The 20,385-nt window shown below is 44.3% G+C and overlaps 1 protein-coding gene across 1 annotated transcript in view; it reads left to right on the top strand.

The window, feature by feature from the left end:
- Positions 1-20,385, top strand: part of abcc12 (ATP-binding cassette, sub-family C (CFTR/MRP), member 12) — a 181,186-nt gene that overhangs the window by 20,232 nt on the left and 140,569 nt on the right. Inside the window, exons 5-11 of the mRNA XM_070896944.1 lie at positions 3,511-3,684; positions 5,290-5,437; positions 5,832-5,980; positions 6,090-6,197; positions 6,345-6,629; positions 6,740-6,811; positions 17,785-17,909. Of these exons, the coding sequence (XP_070753045.1) occupies positions 3,511-3,684; positions 5,290-5,437; positions 5,832-5,980; positions 6,090-6,197; positions 6,345-6,629; positions 6,740-6,811; positions 17,785-17,909 (1,061 nt within the window). The remainder of the gene's footprint in view (positions 1-3,510; positions 3,685-5,289; positions 5,438-5,831; positions 5,981-6,089; positions 6,198-6,344; positions 6,630-6,739; positions 6,812-17,784; positions 17,910-20,385) is intronic.

Here is a 20,385-nt window from a genome sequence, read left to right on the forward strand (position 1 = left end):
GATTCCCCTTCATGAATCCATGTTGCGTCTGCTTGATTGCAATATTCCTATCTAGATATCCCGCTATTTCTTCCTTAATGATAGCTTCAAGCATTTTCCCCACTACAGATGTTAAACTAACCGGCCTATAGTTACCTGCCTTTTGTCTGCCCCCTTTTTTAAACAGAGGCATTACATTAGCTGCTTTCCAATCCGCTGGTACCTCCCCAGAGTCCAGAGAATTTTGGTAGATTATAACGAATGCATCTGCTATAACTTCCGCCATCTCTTTTAATACCCTGGGATGCATTTCATCAGGACCAGGGGACTTGTCTACCTTGAGTCCCATTAACCTGTCCAGCACTACCCCCCTAGTGATAGTGATTGTCTCAAGGTCCTCCCTTCCCACATTCCCGTGACCAGCAATTTTTGGCATGGTTTTTGTGTCTTCCACTGTGAAGACGGAAGCAAAATAATTGTTTAAGGTCTCAGCCATTTCCACATTTCCCATTATTAAATCCCCCTTCTTATCTTCTAAGGGACCAACATTTACTTTAGTCACTCTTTTCCGTTTTATATATCGGTAAAAGCTTTTACTATCTGTTTTTATGTTTTGCGCAAGTTAACTTTCGTAATCTATCTTTTCTTTCTTTATTACTTTCTTAGTCATTCTTTGCTGTCGTTTAAAATTTTCCCAATCTTCTAGTTTCCCAATAACCTTGGCCACCTTATTGGTTTTTAATTTGATACTCTCCCTTATTTCCTTGGTTATCCACGGCTGGTTATCCCTTCTCTTACCGCCCTTCTTTTTCACTGGACTATATTTTTGTTGAGCACTATGAAAGAGCTCCTTAAAAGTCCTCCACTGTTCCTCAATTGTGCCACAGTTTAGTCTGTGTTTCCAGTCTACTTTAGCCAACTCTGCCCTCATCCCACTGTAGTCCCCTTTGTTTAAGCATAGTACGCTCGTTTGAGACACTACTTCCTCACCCTCAATCTGTATTACAAATTCAACGATACTGTGATCACTCATTCCGAGAGGATCTTTTACTAAGAGATCGTTTATTATCCCTGTCTCATTACACAGGACCAGATCTAAGATAGCTTGCTCCCTTGTAGGTTCTGTAACATACTGTTCTAAGAAACAATCCCATATGCATTCTATGAATTCCTCCTCCAGGCTACTCCGTGCGATTTGATTTGACCAATCGATATGTAGGTTAAAATCCCCCATGACTACTGCCGTTCCTTTTTAACATGCCTCCATTATTCCCTTGATTATTGCCCGCCCCACCGTGAAGTTATTATTTGGGGGCCTATAAACTATGCCCACCAGTGACTTTTTCCCCTTACTATCTCTAATCTCCACCCACAATGATTCAACATTTTGTTCATTCGAGCTAATATCGTCTCTCACAACTGCCCCGATATCATCCTTTATTAACAGAGCTACCCCACCTCCTTTCCCTTCTTGTCTATTGTAGAGTACCAGGTCTGTTTATGGGAACCACTATTATCATGTATAAATACCTTGAAATTGTAACAGCAATTGGTTCAATTAAGAAATTAAACATGCAGCCACTGTCTGCATCAAATACTTTAAAGAGGTATGTGTCTTCTGAGCTTTGTTTCCAAATGTATAATATACAATTTTTGTGATGAAGCTACCAAGGGCATAAATCACATCATCACCTCTCTGTGACACCTTAATGATGAAAGTGATACTCAGGTCTTGAACTTAAGGACTGTAAGGGCCCAAGTTTCGGGCCGTGCCTAGAATGGCGCAGCCCCGACCTGGACGCCCATTTGTCGCGCCACAAAGTGTGCCTAAAAAAAACTTACAGATTCTCCGGCTCCCTGCTGGTCCTCTGGAGTCAGGCGCGGCGCAGCACGAGCAGTTGGGGGTGGAGCTAGGTCCCTGCGCTGAAAACAGTGCTGGGACCTCTGCACATGCGCGCTACAATGGACGTGCATGTGCAGTAGCTCCAGGCGCCCAAAACTGTGTGGGAGGGGCCCGAAGCACACAGCCCCTAGCCCTGGCCAAATGGCCTCACTGGGGCTGCGTGCATAAGGCTGCCACCCACGCCCAGCTCCTGCTTGCTCCCGACCCGACTCGGCTCCCGCTTCCCCACCCCCACCCCTCCCCGGACCGGACCCGATCCCGACCCCGACACCGACCCGACTCCCCCACCCCCCCACCCCCCCCCACCCGCCCCCGGACAGGACTGGACCCGACCCGCGCTTCCCCCCCCACCACCCGACCTGACCTCCCTCTCCCTCCCTCCCTCCCTCCACCCCGACCTGGCCCGTTCAGCCTCCCCCCTTCTCCTTTCCCCCCCCTTCTCCTTTCCCCCTTCTCTTTCCCCTTCTCCTCTCCCCCCTTTCCACTTCTCCTCTCCCCCCTTTCCCCTTCTCCTCTCCCCCCTTTCTCCTTCTCCTCCTCCCCCCTTCCCCTTCTCCTTCCCCCTTCCCCTTCTCCCCCCTCCCCTTCTCCTCTCCCCCTCCCCTTCCCTCTCCCCCCCCTTCCCTCCCCTCCCCCTTCTCCCCCTTCCCTCCCCCTTCTCCCCCATCCCTCCCCCTTTCCTCCCACCCCATCCCTCCCCCTTCCCCCCCTCTCCCTCTACCCCCCTCCTTCCCCTCCCCTCGCTGTCAGAAACACAGACACTGACAGACAGAGAGTGAGAGACACACACAGACAGACAGACAGAGAGATAGAGACACTGACAGAGACACACTGAGGGGAGCATCCCAGCACGCTGTTGGAGGGCTCCCGGTGCTGCAGACGGTAAGTAGAAAATGTTCTATTTCTTGATTTAAAAAAAAAATTATTTCTTATTAATTTTTTTTGATTGATTTATTGGTTGATTTATTGATGTTTTATAATTTATTATTGATGATGGCTCTTTATTTGTAAAACTGAAGTGTTTGATGTTTGTAAACTTCCCTTTAAACCCCCCCCCCCCTCCATTCCCTACGCCTGATTTGTAACCTACGCCTGATTTTCTAAAGTGTAGACAAGGTTTTTTCGAGCGTACAAAAATCTTCACTTACTCCATTCTAAGTTAGTTTGGAGTAAGTTTTCACTGCCAAAACTTTGAAAACAGGCGTAAGTGGCCGGACACACCACCTTTTGAAAAAAAAATTCTGTTCCAAAGTGAAACTGTTCTAACTGACTAGAACTGGAGCAAACTAAATGCCGAGAATTTGAATTTCTAAGATACTCCGTTCTACACCAGTTGCTGAAAAAAATCAGGAGCACTGAGGTCGAAACTTGGGCCCTAAATCTCTCCCCAGAATGGTAACAATTCTCTCTTTTTAAATGGATGTGACAGATCAGATTCAAGTTTTGTACTTCAACAAGATGGGAAAATTTGGCAAAATTTGTGACTAAAACAAACCGTCCAAAACCAGAAACCAAAGGGAAGTTTGCAACCTGTTAGCTTTAAATACAGACTGATTTGAAATGAGGCTCAAAGAGTGAAAACAAAACTGCTTGGAATTAATTTAATTTATTTTGTTTTGCTTATACAGGTTATGAACCTTCTATCAAATGATGGCCATCGACTATTTGAAGCTGCTTTATTTTGTCCTTTTATATTTGGTACACCAGTGCTGCTGATCAGTTGCACAATATATTCTTACATTATCCTTGGGCCTACATCATTATTGGGAATTGTTGCTTATATTTTATTCATGCCTGTTCAGGTATGACATTGAAATGAAATGCTTAATAAAACATATTAATTACAAATTGTAGTACATCAAACATTTCACATGTGTCAGTTTAGCTGACTTGTGTGCACTCTCACTAACAGGTCTGAATTTATTTTGTCACTTTTCTTCAAAATATATCCCACATTAGCTTGTTTCCAATACAATAGGACTTTCCTTGTATTCATTGACTGCCAATGTTTACTGTTAGTATTTTATAGATATTAGAGGTGAAATTTGACTTGGGTTGTAGTGCATCGGCAATCAGTTTTACACGTCATCCAATTTTCGTTTCCATTAACTTCAATGGAAAGTAAAACCAGGCAGAGTGTAAAACAGACGGCTGATGTGCCTTTGCCCGTTTGGCACCATAATCCAAGATGAATTTCACCCCCATTGTTTTTCAATGTACAAGGAAGTCCTTCAATCATGTTCAGGATATCCATCTGAATGATATCAATGTCATTAAGTTTAGAGAACACCTCCGCAGGTCAAGCTATAAAAGAGCTGGAGCAGCGCCCCACCGCCCCCCCCTCCCCCCGCCAGCCGGATCTGCGAGAAAACTGCGAGAGGAGCGATGAGAGATCGTGACTGAGATTCGACGGGTGATCGTAGCAGAGATGCGGCGAATGTTTGTGGCGGAGGTGCGGCGAGTGTTTGTGGTGGAGGTGTGGCGAATGTTTGTGGCGGAGGAATGGCGAGAGATCATGGCGGAGGTGCGGCAAATGAGGGTACGGAGCCCAGAAGAGCTGAGGACCCAGGGGCAGCACGGGCCAGCCCACACTGCGATATGTGTGCGCACGAGGTCCATGCAGCAGAGCAGGTCTCCAGTCGTCCTGGTTAACCCTTGCCACTGGATAAAGGCTTAGCTCTGTCAAGCCCGTCTGGTGGCTGATGTGCAACGGCCACCACATGTAAAAAAAAATCCACGCACAGGCATCTTCCACCCTTTCAATTGGAGTTTAGGACTGGAATATCGGGTCCTTCATTGAAATATCTGTGAACTCATCCCTTTTGGCGTGGAAGCAAGTCATCCTCGTTCGAGGGACTGCCTATGATGATGATAAGTTTAGATGTGAAACAATTAATGATGGGTGGCATGTTACTGGTATCATCTATCAAGAATACTTCAAGAAAATAATCATTTTGCATTTTCAGTTAATTCTGTTCCTCTTGCTGTTATAAAATTTCTTACTGTCATAATTGGTTTCGACAGCTATCATAATATCTAGCTCGCCATCAATCCTTTGGCTGTCTTTTTTACTATTTTTGGATGTTCCTGCATTCTTCCCAGTAGTTGCTTTCATTGTTCTCCCCAAAGGCTCTATAGAGATTGTCTTTCTTACTAATTTCACTTCAAGTTGCCTTATTAATCTACTTCGTGTCACCTTTGTGTAATCTGCATTTACTAGTCAACGGTATGTATTTATCTTGTATGCTGAGTGGTAAGCCCTGAAATGTTTTCCATTTGTCCTCAACTGATGTTTTCTTGAGTGCAATCTCCCAGTCAAATACCTTGAAGCTCAGAAATTGTTTTATGAAATTGGCATGCAGGAAAGATGGACAGGATCATTTATTTGTGATTTTGATTGGTTTCAGATGTTCATGGCACAATTTAGCACATCATTTCGACGAAAAGCCATTGGTCATACAGACACTCGCATGCGATTAATGAATGAAGTGTTGACGCATATAAAACTGATAAAAATGTATGCATGGGAAAAATCATTTGCACATTCTATTAGTGGTAAGATAAAGCATTTTTCAGTTAATTGAAATAAGAATTATTTATTCACTAGAAGCATGCTGTTTATCTTGACATCCAATTTACATATAACATAAGAACATCTTGTAAATACAAACCTGTTCGATATAAAATGCTATTTTAAAGTACCCACTATTCTTTGATGCCTTTATGCAAATTGTGTCTATCTCGCATTTGCATTTGTGTATATGGTATTTAAAGCAAAATAAAGTAGCTTTAGAGTTTCTTTAAAATTCAAAATATGAAACAACATCATTACCCAGGAACAAGATTTCAAATAATGCACATTTTAAATGATATAAGCTCTATAGATCTTACGGGACTGTAAACCCAGTGCTGATTGTGGACAAGTTACGCTTCTCATTTTCTAATACAGATGTGCGGAAAGATGAACGAAAGATATTAGAAAAAGCAGGATATGTTCAGAGTGTGAATACTTCCGTTGCCCCTATTGTACCAACATTGGCCACAGTCCTCACATTTGTTGTGCATACACTGTTGGGATATGATTTGACAGCATCCACGGTAAGGGTAAATGGAGAGAATACTGCTAATGCACTTACTGAAGGGTTATCCTGGCTGGTTGTAAATTCATTCCATTAAACTTTATCTTTTATTTATCTCATCGCTCTAGGCATTTACTGTGATCGCAGTTTTCAATGCAATGAAATTCACATTGGCCAGTCTGCCATTTTCAGTTAAAGCGTTTGCAGAGGCCAGAGTTTCTTTAAGAAGATTAAAGGTAAACCAATACGGCTGCTAATAATCTTACACTTATTGGTTTAAATATATATGAACATTGTTTTCAAAAGCATAATTAAACAATTCTCAAAATTTTCATTCAGATTTGTACATGGTTTCTCCTTTCAAAAACTTACTTTATTATTAGAAAATTCTGGTCATGGAAAATCCTGTAGAATACGTGCAAACTCTGCGAGACTCTCCATATGCAGTGCTGATGGAAAATGCTTCACTTTCATGGGACAATACAAATGTCAATGAAGAAAAATCAGACCCTGCTGACAAGATTGCAAAAGGAAAAGCTGTTTTTAATACAAATGGAACAAATGAGATCAATATTAATGGTCTGGTGCCAGATATTACACCCAAAGCATCAACAGGAAAAGAGGGCCTTGAATTGACTCTTCACAATATTAACTTTTGCTTGAAGAAGGTACATGTTTATATATATTATGCCAGTTAAATAGTCACATATATTTATTTATCTTGTGTTTGAGGAAATGTCCAAGAAGTCTAATAAATAACTTCTGACATTTTTTTCAGGGATCACTTTTAGGAGTTTGTGGAAATGTAGGAAGTGGAAAAAGCTCTTTAATATCTGCTCTATTGGGACAGGTATGATTATTTTGGATTGTTTAATAATAAAAATAAAGACTACTATTACCATGTGAGGAGGAATCAAAGTGTTAGATATATAGCTGTGAAAGTGCGCTTAGGCCCAAGTAGCTTGTCTTCAATACATATTAGAAGACTATAAAATAAAGTTACGCTTCTTCTGAAATTCTTTCACACAATCAGATTGTTTAATATATGTGATCAGTTCTATGGGCTAGAACCTTCACTTTTTTTGCATGCTTAACACCCACTTAACGCCCATTTTACAGCTGAAATGACGTATAATGCCCAGATATCGCCCAATTTGGCACAAAATGGTAACTGCTGGACATTTTTTGGAAATTTATCATTGAGCATTACTATCCCCGTGTGCTTAACGGCGAGAAAAAATATTACCGACCGCCCACTTTTTGGGGGCGGAATCAGCAGAATTGACTAATTCAACGCCCTTAATATCGCCCAGCGTTACTTTCCTCAAGGATTTAACACCGAGATTAAATATTAACGCCCACCCACTTTTTTTTGGCGTAAAGAGCATATTTACCGAAACTAGCGGCCATGAGATCACCCAGCATCAATTTCACCACCTCGCAGACATATTGCCCACAATATCGCTCGCCCAAAAAAACGCCCACAAAAAGTGGAACTAACCAGAACTAATCACAGTATTATGGTCGCCATGTTCTAGATCACATGTCGCATCCTTTAAAAGGCTGCTGTGCTTCAACCTCGGTGGAGTTCGGATGTACTCTGCAGGTCGCTGGAGTTGATGTGAACATCTGTAAAAACATCTTGAACATACTGTGACCGATTGGAATTGAAGAGGTGTGTTCGTTGGGACATTCCTTGTTTGTGAGCAATCGGTGGAAAACAGAGAGCTACTGCAATGGGACCTGTCCTTTCTCACCCTCTCTTGGTGACCAAATACATGCAGCAGACTCGACATCGCCGAAGGAAGGCTGCACTGCATTATGTGCCCAATGTAAGACGTGACAGACTGATGAGGAGGACCAGACGTTACACCCCCAGCAAGTACAAGGAGAAGCATTCTTACCTCGACTTGCCTGATACCACCTGCCTTCAGAGACTGCGCTTCCACAAAGTTGTTATCACTGAGGTATGCCAGCTGATAAGGGCAGATCTGCAGCCTGCCAGCACCATCAGTACTGCACTGTCTGTCAAGGTCAAAGTCACCGCGGCACTGTCGTTCTACGCCTCGGGTTCTTTTCAGGCCACAGCTGGCAATATTTGCGGACTTTCTCAACATGCCATACATCGTTGCATTAGACAGGTCACTGAAGCCCTGTACAAACGCAGGAGGGACTTGATCAGCTTCCCGATGACCAGGGAGGCACAGTCTGAGAGGGATCTAGGATTCTCCAGAATTGCAAACTTCCCCAAGGTGCAGGGAGCAATAGACTGTACGCACATCACGATGCGGGCAGGATGCAGAGGTTTTCAGGAACCGCAAGGGATTCCACTTCTTGAATGTCCAACTGGTTGTCGACCACCAGCAAATTATACTGGCAGTGAATGCTCAATTTCCGGGCAGCATCCATGATGCTCACATCCTGCATGAGATCACTGTATCTGATTGTTTAACAATGAGCCACAAGGTCAATGCTGGATGCTTGGTGACAAAGGATATGGCCTCACCACCTGGCTGATGACCCCCCTGCATGACACCCACACCGAGGCCGAGAGGCGATGCAACGAGAGCCACAGAGCAACTCACAATATTATGGAGAAAACCATGGACTGCTGAAGCAGTGCTTTAGATGCCTGGACCACTCAGGAGGCGACCTCCAATACCACCCTGAGCAGATAGCTCAATTCATGGCGGTGTGCTCCATGCTGCACAACTTGGCTCTCAGGAGGGGACAAGAATTGCCTGATGAGTCTGACAGTCCACCTCACCAGAGAGAGGAAGAGGAGGACGAGGAGGTGGACGCTGACATCGGCCCAGACAATCAGGCTGACACTGAAGCCATGCCCCCACCCCCCTGCAGACCGCATGAAAGGGCCCGTGGTGGCATCATAGCTGCAAGAGCCTTATGTCAGGAGCTCATAAATGAACGCTTTGCCTGAAAGAACGTTGGTGTTATTTATAAGGCTGACAAAATGCTGGGTGTGCAGGTGATACATCAATGATGGGCATCACCTTGGTGACAGTTAAAGTTTAAGTTAATTGAAGTTAAGTGTGATTATACCTTTTGATGTTAAGGAATCACCAGCGTGTAATGATGCAGCTATCTGAGCCAATATGCTACAGTTAAATAAAAAACATTTAAACGGAACATTAGTCTGAAATCATCAGTATTTCTTTACAAACCAACCCTTCACCCACACCACCCCCCCCCCCCCCCCCCGCGCCCGCCCCGCTTCTCCTCCCCACCTCTACCCCTTCCCATTCCACTCCTGACACCAGGTCCTCAGGTGATGCTTCATTAGTTGGTGGCTGAAGCGCTGCTTGGACGGATATGGCAGAGAACGGTCCCGAGGTGGGAACGTGCTCCGAGCCGGAAGCAAGATGTTGCTGCTGGCTCTCATGTGTAGTTGGCAATGGGGGTGCATCACCTTGTGGTGCAGTACGGTGCTCCGGGACCACTGGGAGCCCTCTGCCACGAGTGTTCCTGGTTACCAGCTCCAGGGCCTCCTCCATCCCTTCCATGTTATATCTTATTTGTTGGACAAAAACTCGGTGCCAACTATGTTCTTGGTGCTTCGTATGCTTTTTGCGACTGGTGAATCTCCGTCGTTCCTCCCACAACAGCCAGACAAGCACACACCACAGCCACACACGCTTTCAGTGCCTCTGAGCGCCCTCTCTCTCTGTCTCCTCTTCTGCGCATACCATGATGACCCTTGTCCTCCTTAATCGCGGGAATCGAAGGGTGCTAAGGACGGCCACACTTTACGGCAGAAGGTCAAAAAAAATTAACGCTGCCGCCCATTTGATATCGCTCACGGTAACGCCCATTTTCAAAAATGGAAACTAGGTGTTTTGAGAATGGGCGAGAAGCCGGCGATCTGAAAACCCTTTTTTAACGCCCACAGCAGAAATAACGCCCATTTTTGGACGATAAGCACACAAGTGGAGGTTCTAGCCCAAGATGTTTTATTTTGTCCATAATATAAAATGTTAAATGGGTTGAATATCAAAGTTGTACATATGATAAAGTTATAGTGAAGTAGACACCACCTATCTCAGACTAGAACTCTGCAGAACCTGCAGAAATTAGACATAGGTGCCATTCTGGGCAGTCAAAGGGGTCCACCAAGAAAGAATCGAGTGCCAGTCAATCCCCCAGGATTAAGCGAGCAGCATGAGGAAGAAAATGCACCAACCAAAGAACTCAGCCACACTGCCATCCTGATTTCACATCTGGCAGGACGGAAGCAGCTGGGATACAGCACCCTACATCCAGCAGCATAGCTGGAATTACCACCCCATGTTATCAAACTTAGAAACATAGAAACGTAGGCCATGCGGCCCTTCGAGCCTGCACCGCCATTCAATGAGTTCATGGCTGAACATGCAACTTCAGTACCCCATTCCTGCTTTCTCGCCATACCCCTTGGTCCCCCTAGTAGCAAGGACTTCATCTAACTCCTTTTTGAATATATTTAGTGAATTGGCCTCAACAACTTTCTATGGTAGAGAATTCCACAGGTTCACCATTCTCTGGGTGAGGAAGTTTCTCCTCATCTCGGTCCTAAATGGCTTACCCCTTATCCTTAGACTGTGAACCCTGGTTCTGGACTTCCCCAACATTGGGAACATTCTTCCTGCATCTAACCTGTCTAAACCCATCAGAATTTTAAACGTTTCTATGAGATCCCCTCTCATTCTTCTGAACTCCAGTGAATACAAGCCCAGTTGATCCAGTCTTTCTTGATATGTCAGTCCCACCATCCCAGGAATCAGTCTGGTGAACCTTCGCTGCACTCCCTCAATAGCAAGAATGTCCTTCCTCAAGTTAGGAGACCAAATACTCCAGGTGTGGCCTCACCAAGGCCCTGTACAATTGTAGTAACAGCTCCCTAACCTGTACTCAAATCCCCTCGCTATGAAGGCCAACATGCCATTTTTGTTTCTCCAAAATCATACTATTTGATTTCACCATATTCCCTTCGCATTTTTTTCTGCATTCTGTTGTTTATTATCATTGGTATCTTCCTGTTAAAAACCTACACCTTACATTCTGTTTGTTGTTTTTATGTATCTCATTTTATCATTCATTTTTCCCCTCATTTTTCTCTTCTTCCTTTGTTGTCATGTTTCTGAATTCCCTTTTTTATTTTTCAGTTCATTTTATTTCTTTTTACACCATGATTTTCTGTTGTCTGAACACTAAATTGTCCTTTAGTGAAGCTTACAGTTCACAGTGAGTAGGAGAAGGGGAAAAGAAAGGAGAAGGAGGATGGGGAGGGGAAAAGGAAGGAAATGAGGATGAGAAGGGGAAAAGGAAGGAGAAGGAGGCTGGGGAGGGGAAAGTGGAAGACGAGGGGGAAGGGAGAGGGTAGGGAAGAGGAAGGGTGTGGTGAGGAAGGGAAATTCAGATAAGTGGGGGTCGGAGGATAAAGGCAAAGAAAAGCCAGCCATTGGAGGAGGAGAAATACATCCAATGTTGGGGGAGGGATGCTGTGTGTGGGAAATGGGATGGGGGTTACCGTTAAAGAGGAGATGAAGCTTGGTAGGGGTAGTACATGAGGACATGTTGGGGGAAAGGGATTGGCAGCCAGCTGGTGTATTGGAACGGGAGGGGGAATGGCTAATTGCTCAAATTATACCTATCTGAGTCATAGAAACATAGAAACATAGAAAATAGGTGCAGGAGTAGGCCATTCGGCCCTTCTAGCCTGCACCGCCATTCAATGAGTTCATGGCTGAACATTCAACTTCAGTACCCCATTCCTGCTTTCTCGCCATACCCCTTGATCCCCCTAGCAGTAAGGACCTCATCTAACTCCTTTTTGAATATATTTAGTGAATTGGCCTCAACAACTTTCTGTGGTAGAGAATTCCACAGGTTCACCACTCTCTGGGTGAAGAAGTTCCTCCGCATCTCGGTCCTAAATGGCTTACCCCTTATCCTTAGACTGTGACCCCTGGTTCTGGACTTCCCCAACATTGGGAACATTCTTCCTGCATCTAACCTGTCTGAACCCATCAGAATTTTATATGTTTCTATGAGGTCCCCTCTCATTCTTCTGAACTCCAGTGAATACAAGCCCAGTTGATCCAGTCTTTCTTGATAGGTCAGTCCCGCCATCCCGGGAATCAGTCTGGTGAACCTTCGCTGCACTCCCTCAATAGCAAGAATGTCCTTCCTCAGGTTAGGAGACCAAAACTGTACACAATACTCCAGGTGTGGCCTCACCAATGCCCTGTACAACTGTAGCAACACCTCCCTGCCCCTGTACTCAAATCCCCTTGCTATGAAGGCCAACATGCCATTTGCTTTCTTAACCGCCTGCTGCACCTGCATGCCAACCTTCAATGACTGATGTACCATGACACCCAGGTCTCTTTGCACCTCCCCTTTTCCTAATCTGTCACCATTCAGATAATAGTCTGTCTCTCTGTTTTTACCACCAAAGTGGATAACCTCACATTTATCCACATTATACTTCATCTGCCATGCATTTGCCCACTCACCTAACCTATCCAAGTCGCTCTGCAGCCTCACAGCATCCTCCTCGCAGCTCACACTGCCACCCAACTTAGTGTCATCCGCAAACTTGGAGATACTACACTCAATCCCCTCATCTAAATCATTAATGTACAGTGTAAACAGCTGGGGCCCCAGCACAGAACCCTGCGGTACCCCACTAGTCACTGACTGCCATTCTGAAAAGTACCCATTTACTCCTACTCTTTGCTTCCTGTCTGACAACCAGTTCTCAATCCATGTCAGTACACTACCCCCAATCCCATGTGCTCTAACTTTGCACATCAATCTCTTGTGTGGGACCTTGTCGAACGCCTTCTGAAAGTCCAAATATACCACATCAACTGGTTCTCCCTTATCCACTCTACTGGAAACATCCTCAAAAAATTCCAGAAGATTTGTCAAGCATGATTTCCCTTTCACAAATCCATGCTGACTTGGACCTATCATGTCACCTCTTTCCAAATGCACTGCTATGACATCCTTAATAATTGATTCCATCATTTTACCCACTACCGATGTCAGGCTGACCGGTCTATAATTCCCTGTTTTCTCTCTCCCTCCTTTTTTAAAAAGTGGGGTTACATTGGCTACCCTCCACTCCATAGGAACTGATCCAGAGTCAATGGAATGTTGGAAAATGACTGTCAACGCATCCACTATTTCCAAGGCCACCTCCTTAAGTACTCTGGGATGCAGTCCATCAGGCCCTGGGGATTTATCGGCCTTCAATCCCATCAATTTCCCCAACACAATTTCCCGGCTAATAAGGATTTCCCTCAGTTCCTCCTCCTTACTAGACCCCCCGACCCCTTTTATAACCGGAAGGTTGTTCGTGTCCTCCTTCGTGAATACCGAACCAAAGTACTTGTTCAATTGGTCCGCCATTTCTTTGTTCCCCGTTATGACTTCCCCTGATTCTGACTGCAGGGGACCTACGTTTGTCTTTACTAACCTTTTTCTCTTTACATATCTATAGAAACTTTTGCAATCCGTCTTAATGTTCCCTGCAAGCTTCTTCTCATACTCCATTTTCCCTGCCCTAATCAAACCCTTTGTCCTCCTCTGGCTGCAAGCTGCCTCTGGGGCCAGTACTGGTGCCTGCAGCTCGCTGATAATAAACAAATGAGCCCGACGGACAAATTTGCCGTTATCCTGCCATTGGTGTAATTAGGCGGGCATTACGTTTGTTGCACCAGGATTTCACCCCAATTTGGGAAGTAAAAATGCATCTGCTTGTGACAGTGTTGATAGAGAGACTGATATTGTACAATTGCTCAGTGAAAAGAATTCCTCAAATAAGTTTATTCATGTGGGAACTCCCAGTGAACAGAAATCCTTCTAAAAAAAATGCATTTCCCATGAGTTTATCCTGCAAAATCATCCCTTTACGACAGAATAATCTAGAGCAAATCAAAAATAATGGGCCAGAATTTGCTGCCAAAATAACGGCGAGTTAAAGACACATGCCATTATAGAAACATCGAAACATAGAAACTCGGTGCAGGAGTAGGCCATTCGGCCCTTCGAGCCTGCACCGCCATTCAATGAGTTCATGGCTGAACATGCAACTTCAGTATCCCATTCCTGCTTTCTCGCCATACCCCTTGATCCCCCTAGTAGTAAGGACTACATCTAACTCCTTTTTGAATATATTTAGTGAATTGGCCTCAACAACTTCCTGTGGTAGAGAATTCCACAGGTTCACCACTCTCTGGGTGAAGAAGTTTCTCCTCATCTCGGTCCTAAATGGCTTACCCCTTATCCTTAGACTGTGACCCCTGGTTCTGGACTTCCCCAACATTGGGAACATTCTTCCTACATCTAACCTGTCTAAACCCATCAGAATTTTAAACGTTTCTATGAGATCCCCTCTCATTCTTCTGAACTCCAGTGAATACAAGCCCAGTTGATCCAGTCTTTCCTGATATGTCGGTCCCGCATCCCGGGAATCAGTCTGATGAACTTTCGCTGCACTCCCTCAATAGCAAGAATGTCCTTCCTCAAGTTAGGAGACCAAAACTGTACACAATACTCCAGGTATGGCCTCACCAAGGCCCTGTACAACTTTAGTAACACCTCCCTGTCCCTGTACTCAAATCCCCTCGCTATGAAGGCCAAGATGCCATTTGCTTTCATAACCGCCTGCTGTACCTGCATGCCAACCTTCAATGACTGATGTATCATGACACCCAGGTGTCGTTGCACCTCCCCTTTTCCTAATCTGTCACCATTCAGATAATAATCTGTCTCTCTGTTTTTACCACCAAAGTGGATAACCTCACATTTATCCACATTATACTTCATCTGCCATGCATGTGCCTACTCACCTAACCTATCCAAGTCACTCTGCAGCCTCATAGCATCCTCCTTGCAGCTCACCACACTGTCACCCAACTTAGTGTCATCTGCAAATTTGGAGATACTACATTTAATCCCCTCGTCTAAATCATGAATGTACAATGTAAACAGCTGGGGCCCCAGCTTAGAACCTTGCGGTACACCACTAGTCACTGCCTGCCATTCTGAAAGGTACCCATTTCCTCCTACTCTTTGCTTCCTGTCTGCCAACCAGTTCTCAATCCACGTCAGCACACTACTCCCAATCCCATGTGCTCTAATTTGCACATTAATCTCTTGTGTGGGACCTTGTCAAAAGCCTTCTGAAAGTCCAAATACACCACATCAACTGGTTCTTCCTTGTCCACTCTACTGGAAACATCCTCAAAAAATTCCAGAAGATTTGTCAAGCATCATTTCCCTTTCACAAATCCATGCTGACTTGGACCTATCATGTCACCTCTTTCCAAATACGCTGCTATGACATCCTTAATAATTGATTCCATCATTTTACCCACTACCGATGTCAGGCTGACCGGTCTATAATTCCCTGTTTTCTCTCTCCCTCCTTTTTTAAAAAGTGGGGTTACATTGGCTACCCTCCACTCCATAGGAACTGATCCAGAGTCTATGGAATGTTGGAAAATCACTGTCAATGCATCCGCTATTTCCACAGCCATCTCCTTAAGTACTCTGGGATGTAGGCCATCAGTCTGTAAAAAATCCATCACCATCAGGCCCTGGGGATTTATCGGCCTTCAATCCCATCAATTTCCCCAACACAATTTCCCGACTAATAAGGATTTCCTTCAGTTCCTCCTTCTTACTAGACCCTCTGACCCCTTTTATATCCGGAAGGTTATTTGTGTCCTCCTTCCTCTGATTCTGACTGCAGGGGACATACGTTTGTCTTTACTAACCTTTTTCTCTTTACATATCTATAGAAGCTTTTGCAGTCCGTTTTAATATTCCCTGCAAGCTTCCTCTCGTACTCTATTTTCCCTGCCCTAATCAAACCCTTTGTCCTCCTCTGCTGAGTTCTAAATTTCTCCCAGTCCCCGGGTTCATTGCTATTTCTGGCCAATTTGTATGCCACTTCCTTGGCTTTAATACTATCCCTGATTTCCCTTGATAGCCACGGTTGAGCCACCTTCCCTTTTTTATTTTTTCGCCAGACAGGGATGTACAATTGTTGTAGTTCATCCATGCGGTCTCTAAATGTCTGCCATTGCCCATCCACTGTCAACCCCTTAAGTATCATTCGCCAATCTATCCTAGCCAATTCACGCCTCATACCTTCAAAGTTACCCTTCTTTAAGTTCTGGACCATGGTCTCTGAATTAACTGTTTCATTCTCCATCCTAATGTAGAATTCCACTATATTATGGTCACTCATCCCCAAGGGGCCTCGCACAACGAGATTGCTAATTAATCCTCTCTCATTACACAACACCCAGTCTAAGATGGCCTCCCCCCTAGTTGATACCTCGACATATTGGTCTAGAAAACCATCCCTTATGCACTCCAGGAAATCCTCCTCTACTGTATTGCTTCCAGTTTGGTTAGCCCAATCTATATGCATATTAAAGTCACCCATGATAACTGCTGCACCTTTATTGCATGCACGCCTAATTTCCTGTTTCATGTCCTCCCCAACATCACTACTACTGTTTGGAGGTCTGTACACAACTCCCACTAACGATTTTTGCCCTTTGGTGTTCTGCAGCTCTACCCCTATAGATTCCACATCATCCAAGCTAATGCCTTCCTAACTATTGCATTAATCTCCTCTTTAACCAGCAATGCTACCCCATCTCCTTTTCATTTTATTCTATCCTTCCTGAATGTTGAATACCCTTGGATGTTGAGTTCCCAGCCCTGATCATCCTGGAGCCACGTCTCTGTAATCCCAATCAAATCATATCTGTTAACATCTATTTGCACAGTTAATTCATCTACCTTATTATGGATACTCTTTGCATTAAGACACAAAGCGTTCAGGCTTGTTTTTTTAACACCCTTTGTCCTTTTAGAATTATGATGTAGTGTGGCCCTTTTTGTTTCTTGCCTTTGTTTACTCGGCCTTCCACTATTGCTTTTTACCTTTCTACCATCTGTTTCTGACTCCATATTACTTCGCCCTGTCTCACTGCATAGGTTCCCATCCCCCTGCCATATTAGTTTAAACACTCCCGAACTGCATTAGCAAATGTTATCCCCAGGACATCAGTTCCAGTCCTGCCCAAGTGCAGACCGTCCCTTTTGTACAGGTCCCACTTCCCCCAGAACTGATTCCAATGTCCCAGGAATTTGAATCCCTCCCTCTTGCACCACTGCTCAAGCCACGTATTTATTCTAACTATCCTGCTCCCTCTACTCTGATTAGCACGTGACACTGGTAGCAATTCAAAGATTACTACCTTTGAGGTCCTACTATTAGTCTGTAAAAGATCCATCACTTTATGGCAAGGAAGAGATACGCTGTGAATTATGAGTCACTACAATTCTGCCATTAGCTTTGCAAAACCAAGATCTTGCTGTAAATAATCCCATGATTTCTGTCTCTTTTTTTCTTTCTCCATTAATACAATCTTTCTTTCCCTTGCTTTACTTCTCTTCCTGCATCTAATTTGACTCTAACTGGCTCCATCATTTGCTCTGTTTCTTTCTCTATCCTTATCTTTAATTGGTTAAGGAGATAGACTATTGGTCCCGTCATTCACCAAGATTTCAGATGCCCCTTTTACCTCGCCGCTGCTATCAATTCAGCAATATTAATTGGAGGTGAAGGATTAGGGAAAAAAATCTAACTCACAATGTTCGCCACAAGGTGCCCTGCTCCAGCAAATTCTTCGCCAATGAATTCAAGGGACTTTTAAAATTATATTTAAAAGTAGAAAAGTATTACCAGAGTCATTAATGATCAATTATAACTTGATTTTCTCCCCCCTAATACAGATGAATTTATATAATGGAGTGGTAGCTATCAATGGATCATTTGCTTTTGTATCTCAGCAAGCTTGGATATTTCATGGAAATGTCAGAGAAAACATACTATTTGGAAAGATGTATGATGAGGAAAGGTATGTTTGCTGTACTGATGTAATCTGTTAGATTGTTTTGATAATGCATATTACAAAAATGCTGAGATATTGAGGAAGCAAAATGTATTTGTAGTGTTCGCAATCCAGAAAGTAAGCACCAATATTTCAAACACAGTTCTTTATTAGCATGTCCCCTATTCTATTGGTCTATTTCAGCTTATATCATATTCAAGATAAGCCAACCATCTCTGAGCAGTCTGATAGATTTGAAAATGAAATTGAAAATATCACAGTAACTGAATAAAGCCTTTCACATTAATACTTTGAGGAGTGCAATAACATTTCTGCATTCAAACCAAAACTATAACTAAATTTCAATTGATTATAATCTTATGAATGAAAATGTTCTCTGGTTCTGTGCATCCTAATACAGGAAATCCACCTCCACCGCATTGCTACCAGTTTGATTAGCCCAATCAATATGTAGATTAAAGTCACTCATGAGAACTGCTGTACCTTTATTGCATGCATCCCTAATTTCTTGTTTGATGCTGTCCCCAACCTTACTATTATTGTTTGGTGGTCTGTATACAACTCCTACTAGCGTTTTCTGCCCCTTGGTATTCTGTAGCTCCACCCATACCGATTCCACATCATCCAAGCTAATGTCCTTTCTTACTATTGCATTAATTTCCTCTTTAACCAGCAATGCCACTCCACCTCTTTTTCCTTTCTGTCTATCCTTCCTTAATGTTGAATACCCCTGGATGTTGAGTTCCCAGCCTTGGTCACCCTGCAGCCATGTCTCCGTGATGCCAATTACATCATATCCGTTAACTGCTAAGGTTGGGGCTATCCAATTAGTCCCACTCCCCTGTTCTTTTCACATAGCCCTGCAATTTTTCCCCTTCAAATATTTACCTGATTCCCTTTTGAAAGTTACTATTGAATCTGCTTCCACCAACCTTTAAGGCAGTAGATTCCAGATCACAACAGCTGGTTGTGTAAAAATGAAGATCAACATGTGAGGATTTTGGCGCCACATCCATTTATGACTATATGGCAAGGTGTTGGTTTACAAGTCTTTATAACTGTAGCAACACTAACATTACTGATATGAAATTAAAAACAATTACATTACATAGGATAACTAAAGGCAACAAAAACTGAATTTAACAAATAAGAACAGCTACATGTGTCTCCATAGAAATAGACAAGATGTCTTTATTAAATGGATTTTCTGATCCTGGTGTAAAGTTGATGGGACTGGATCATTGTGAGTGAACTGTTCGCACAGAGGAACAGAGTACAATTGCATATTATATTCTGAAGTCAGCTCATTATCATTGTTTATGTACACTTCCTGCTAGCTTTAAAATGCAGCTGGGAGTTCATGGAGAGTGTGTGTGTGTGTGTTGGGGCGGGTGGGAGGGTGCGGTGGGGGATGTAGTGTCTCTGCACCTTGTTACAAACTCACACGAGGCATGTATATATTAGACACGGTCACGCTGTGACCTTCACTTTATTCCCAGGACCAAGGAGTGCTGAGCCTCAGCACGCATCTCTGTCACTTGAGGTGATTCCGGCCTGTCTGGGCTGGCCACCGGGACTGTGCATGCTGAGTGCTGTCTTTGTTGCTCGTACGCTGGCAGTGGTGTGGGTGCTATCTCATCATGCTCTTCTTCCGGTTCCTCCGTGTCTATGCTGAACCTTGTCTTTACTTGGTCCAAGTATTTGCGGCATATCTGCCCATTGTTTAGTCTGACCACCATGATCCTGTTTCCTTCTTTGCCAATTACAGTGCCCTCAAGCCATTTTGGTCCCAAAGCATGGTTAAGAACAAATACCGGGTCATCTATTTCTATACACCGCCCCCTTGAGCCTCGATCATGGAGCTCGGTTTGGGACTGGCGCTTGCCCTCAACAATATTTGCCAGGTCTGGGTGAATGAGGGACAGCCGTGTCTTGAGCGGCGTTTCATGAGGAGTTCCACTGGCAGGACTCCCGTGAGCGAGTGCGGCCGGGACCTGTAGGCCAGCAGGAGGCGTGATAGGCTGTACTGAAGGGAGGGTCCTTGGATGCGTAGCATGCCCTGCTATATGACTTGGACCGCCCGTTCCGCCTGGCCATTGGAAGCCGGCTTGAACAGCGCTGTCCAGACGTGCTTGATCCCATTGCCCGACGTAAACTCTTGGAATTCATGGCTGGTAAAACACGGGTCATTGACGCTGACCAGTATGTCCGGCAAGCTGTGGGTCGTGAAAACCATACGCAGACTCTTCACAGTGATGGATGTCATGCACGAGTTCAATATGATGCACTCAATCCACTTCAAGTATGCATCGACAACGATCAGGAACATTTTCCCCATGAACGGGCCCGCATAGTCTACGTGAATGCGTAACCATGGCCTGGTGGGCCAGGGCCATGGGCTGAGTGGAGCCTCCCTGGGGGCATTGTCCAGCTGGGCACACGTCGTGCACCTGCAAACCCAGTGTTCCAGGTCTGAGTCAAT

The sequence above is a fragment of the Pristiophorus japonicus genome, chromosome 13 (genome assembly GCF_044704955.1).
Source record: "Pristiophorus japonicus isolate sPriJap1 chromosome 13, sPriJap1.hap1, whole genome shotgun sequence".
NCBI classification, from domain to species: domain Eukaryota; kingdom Metazoa; phylum Chordata; class Chondrichthyes; family Pristiophoridae; genus Pristiophorus; species Pristiophorus japonicus.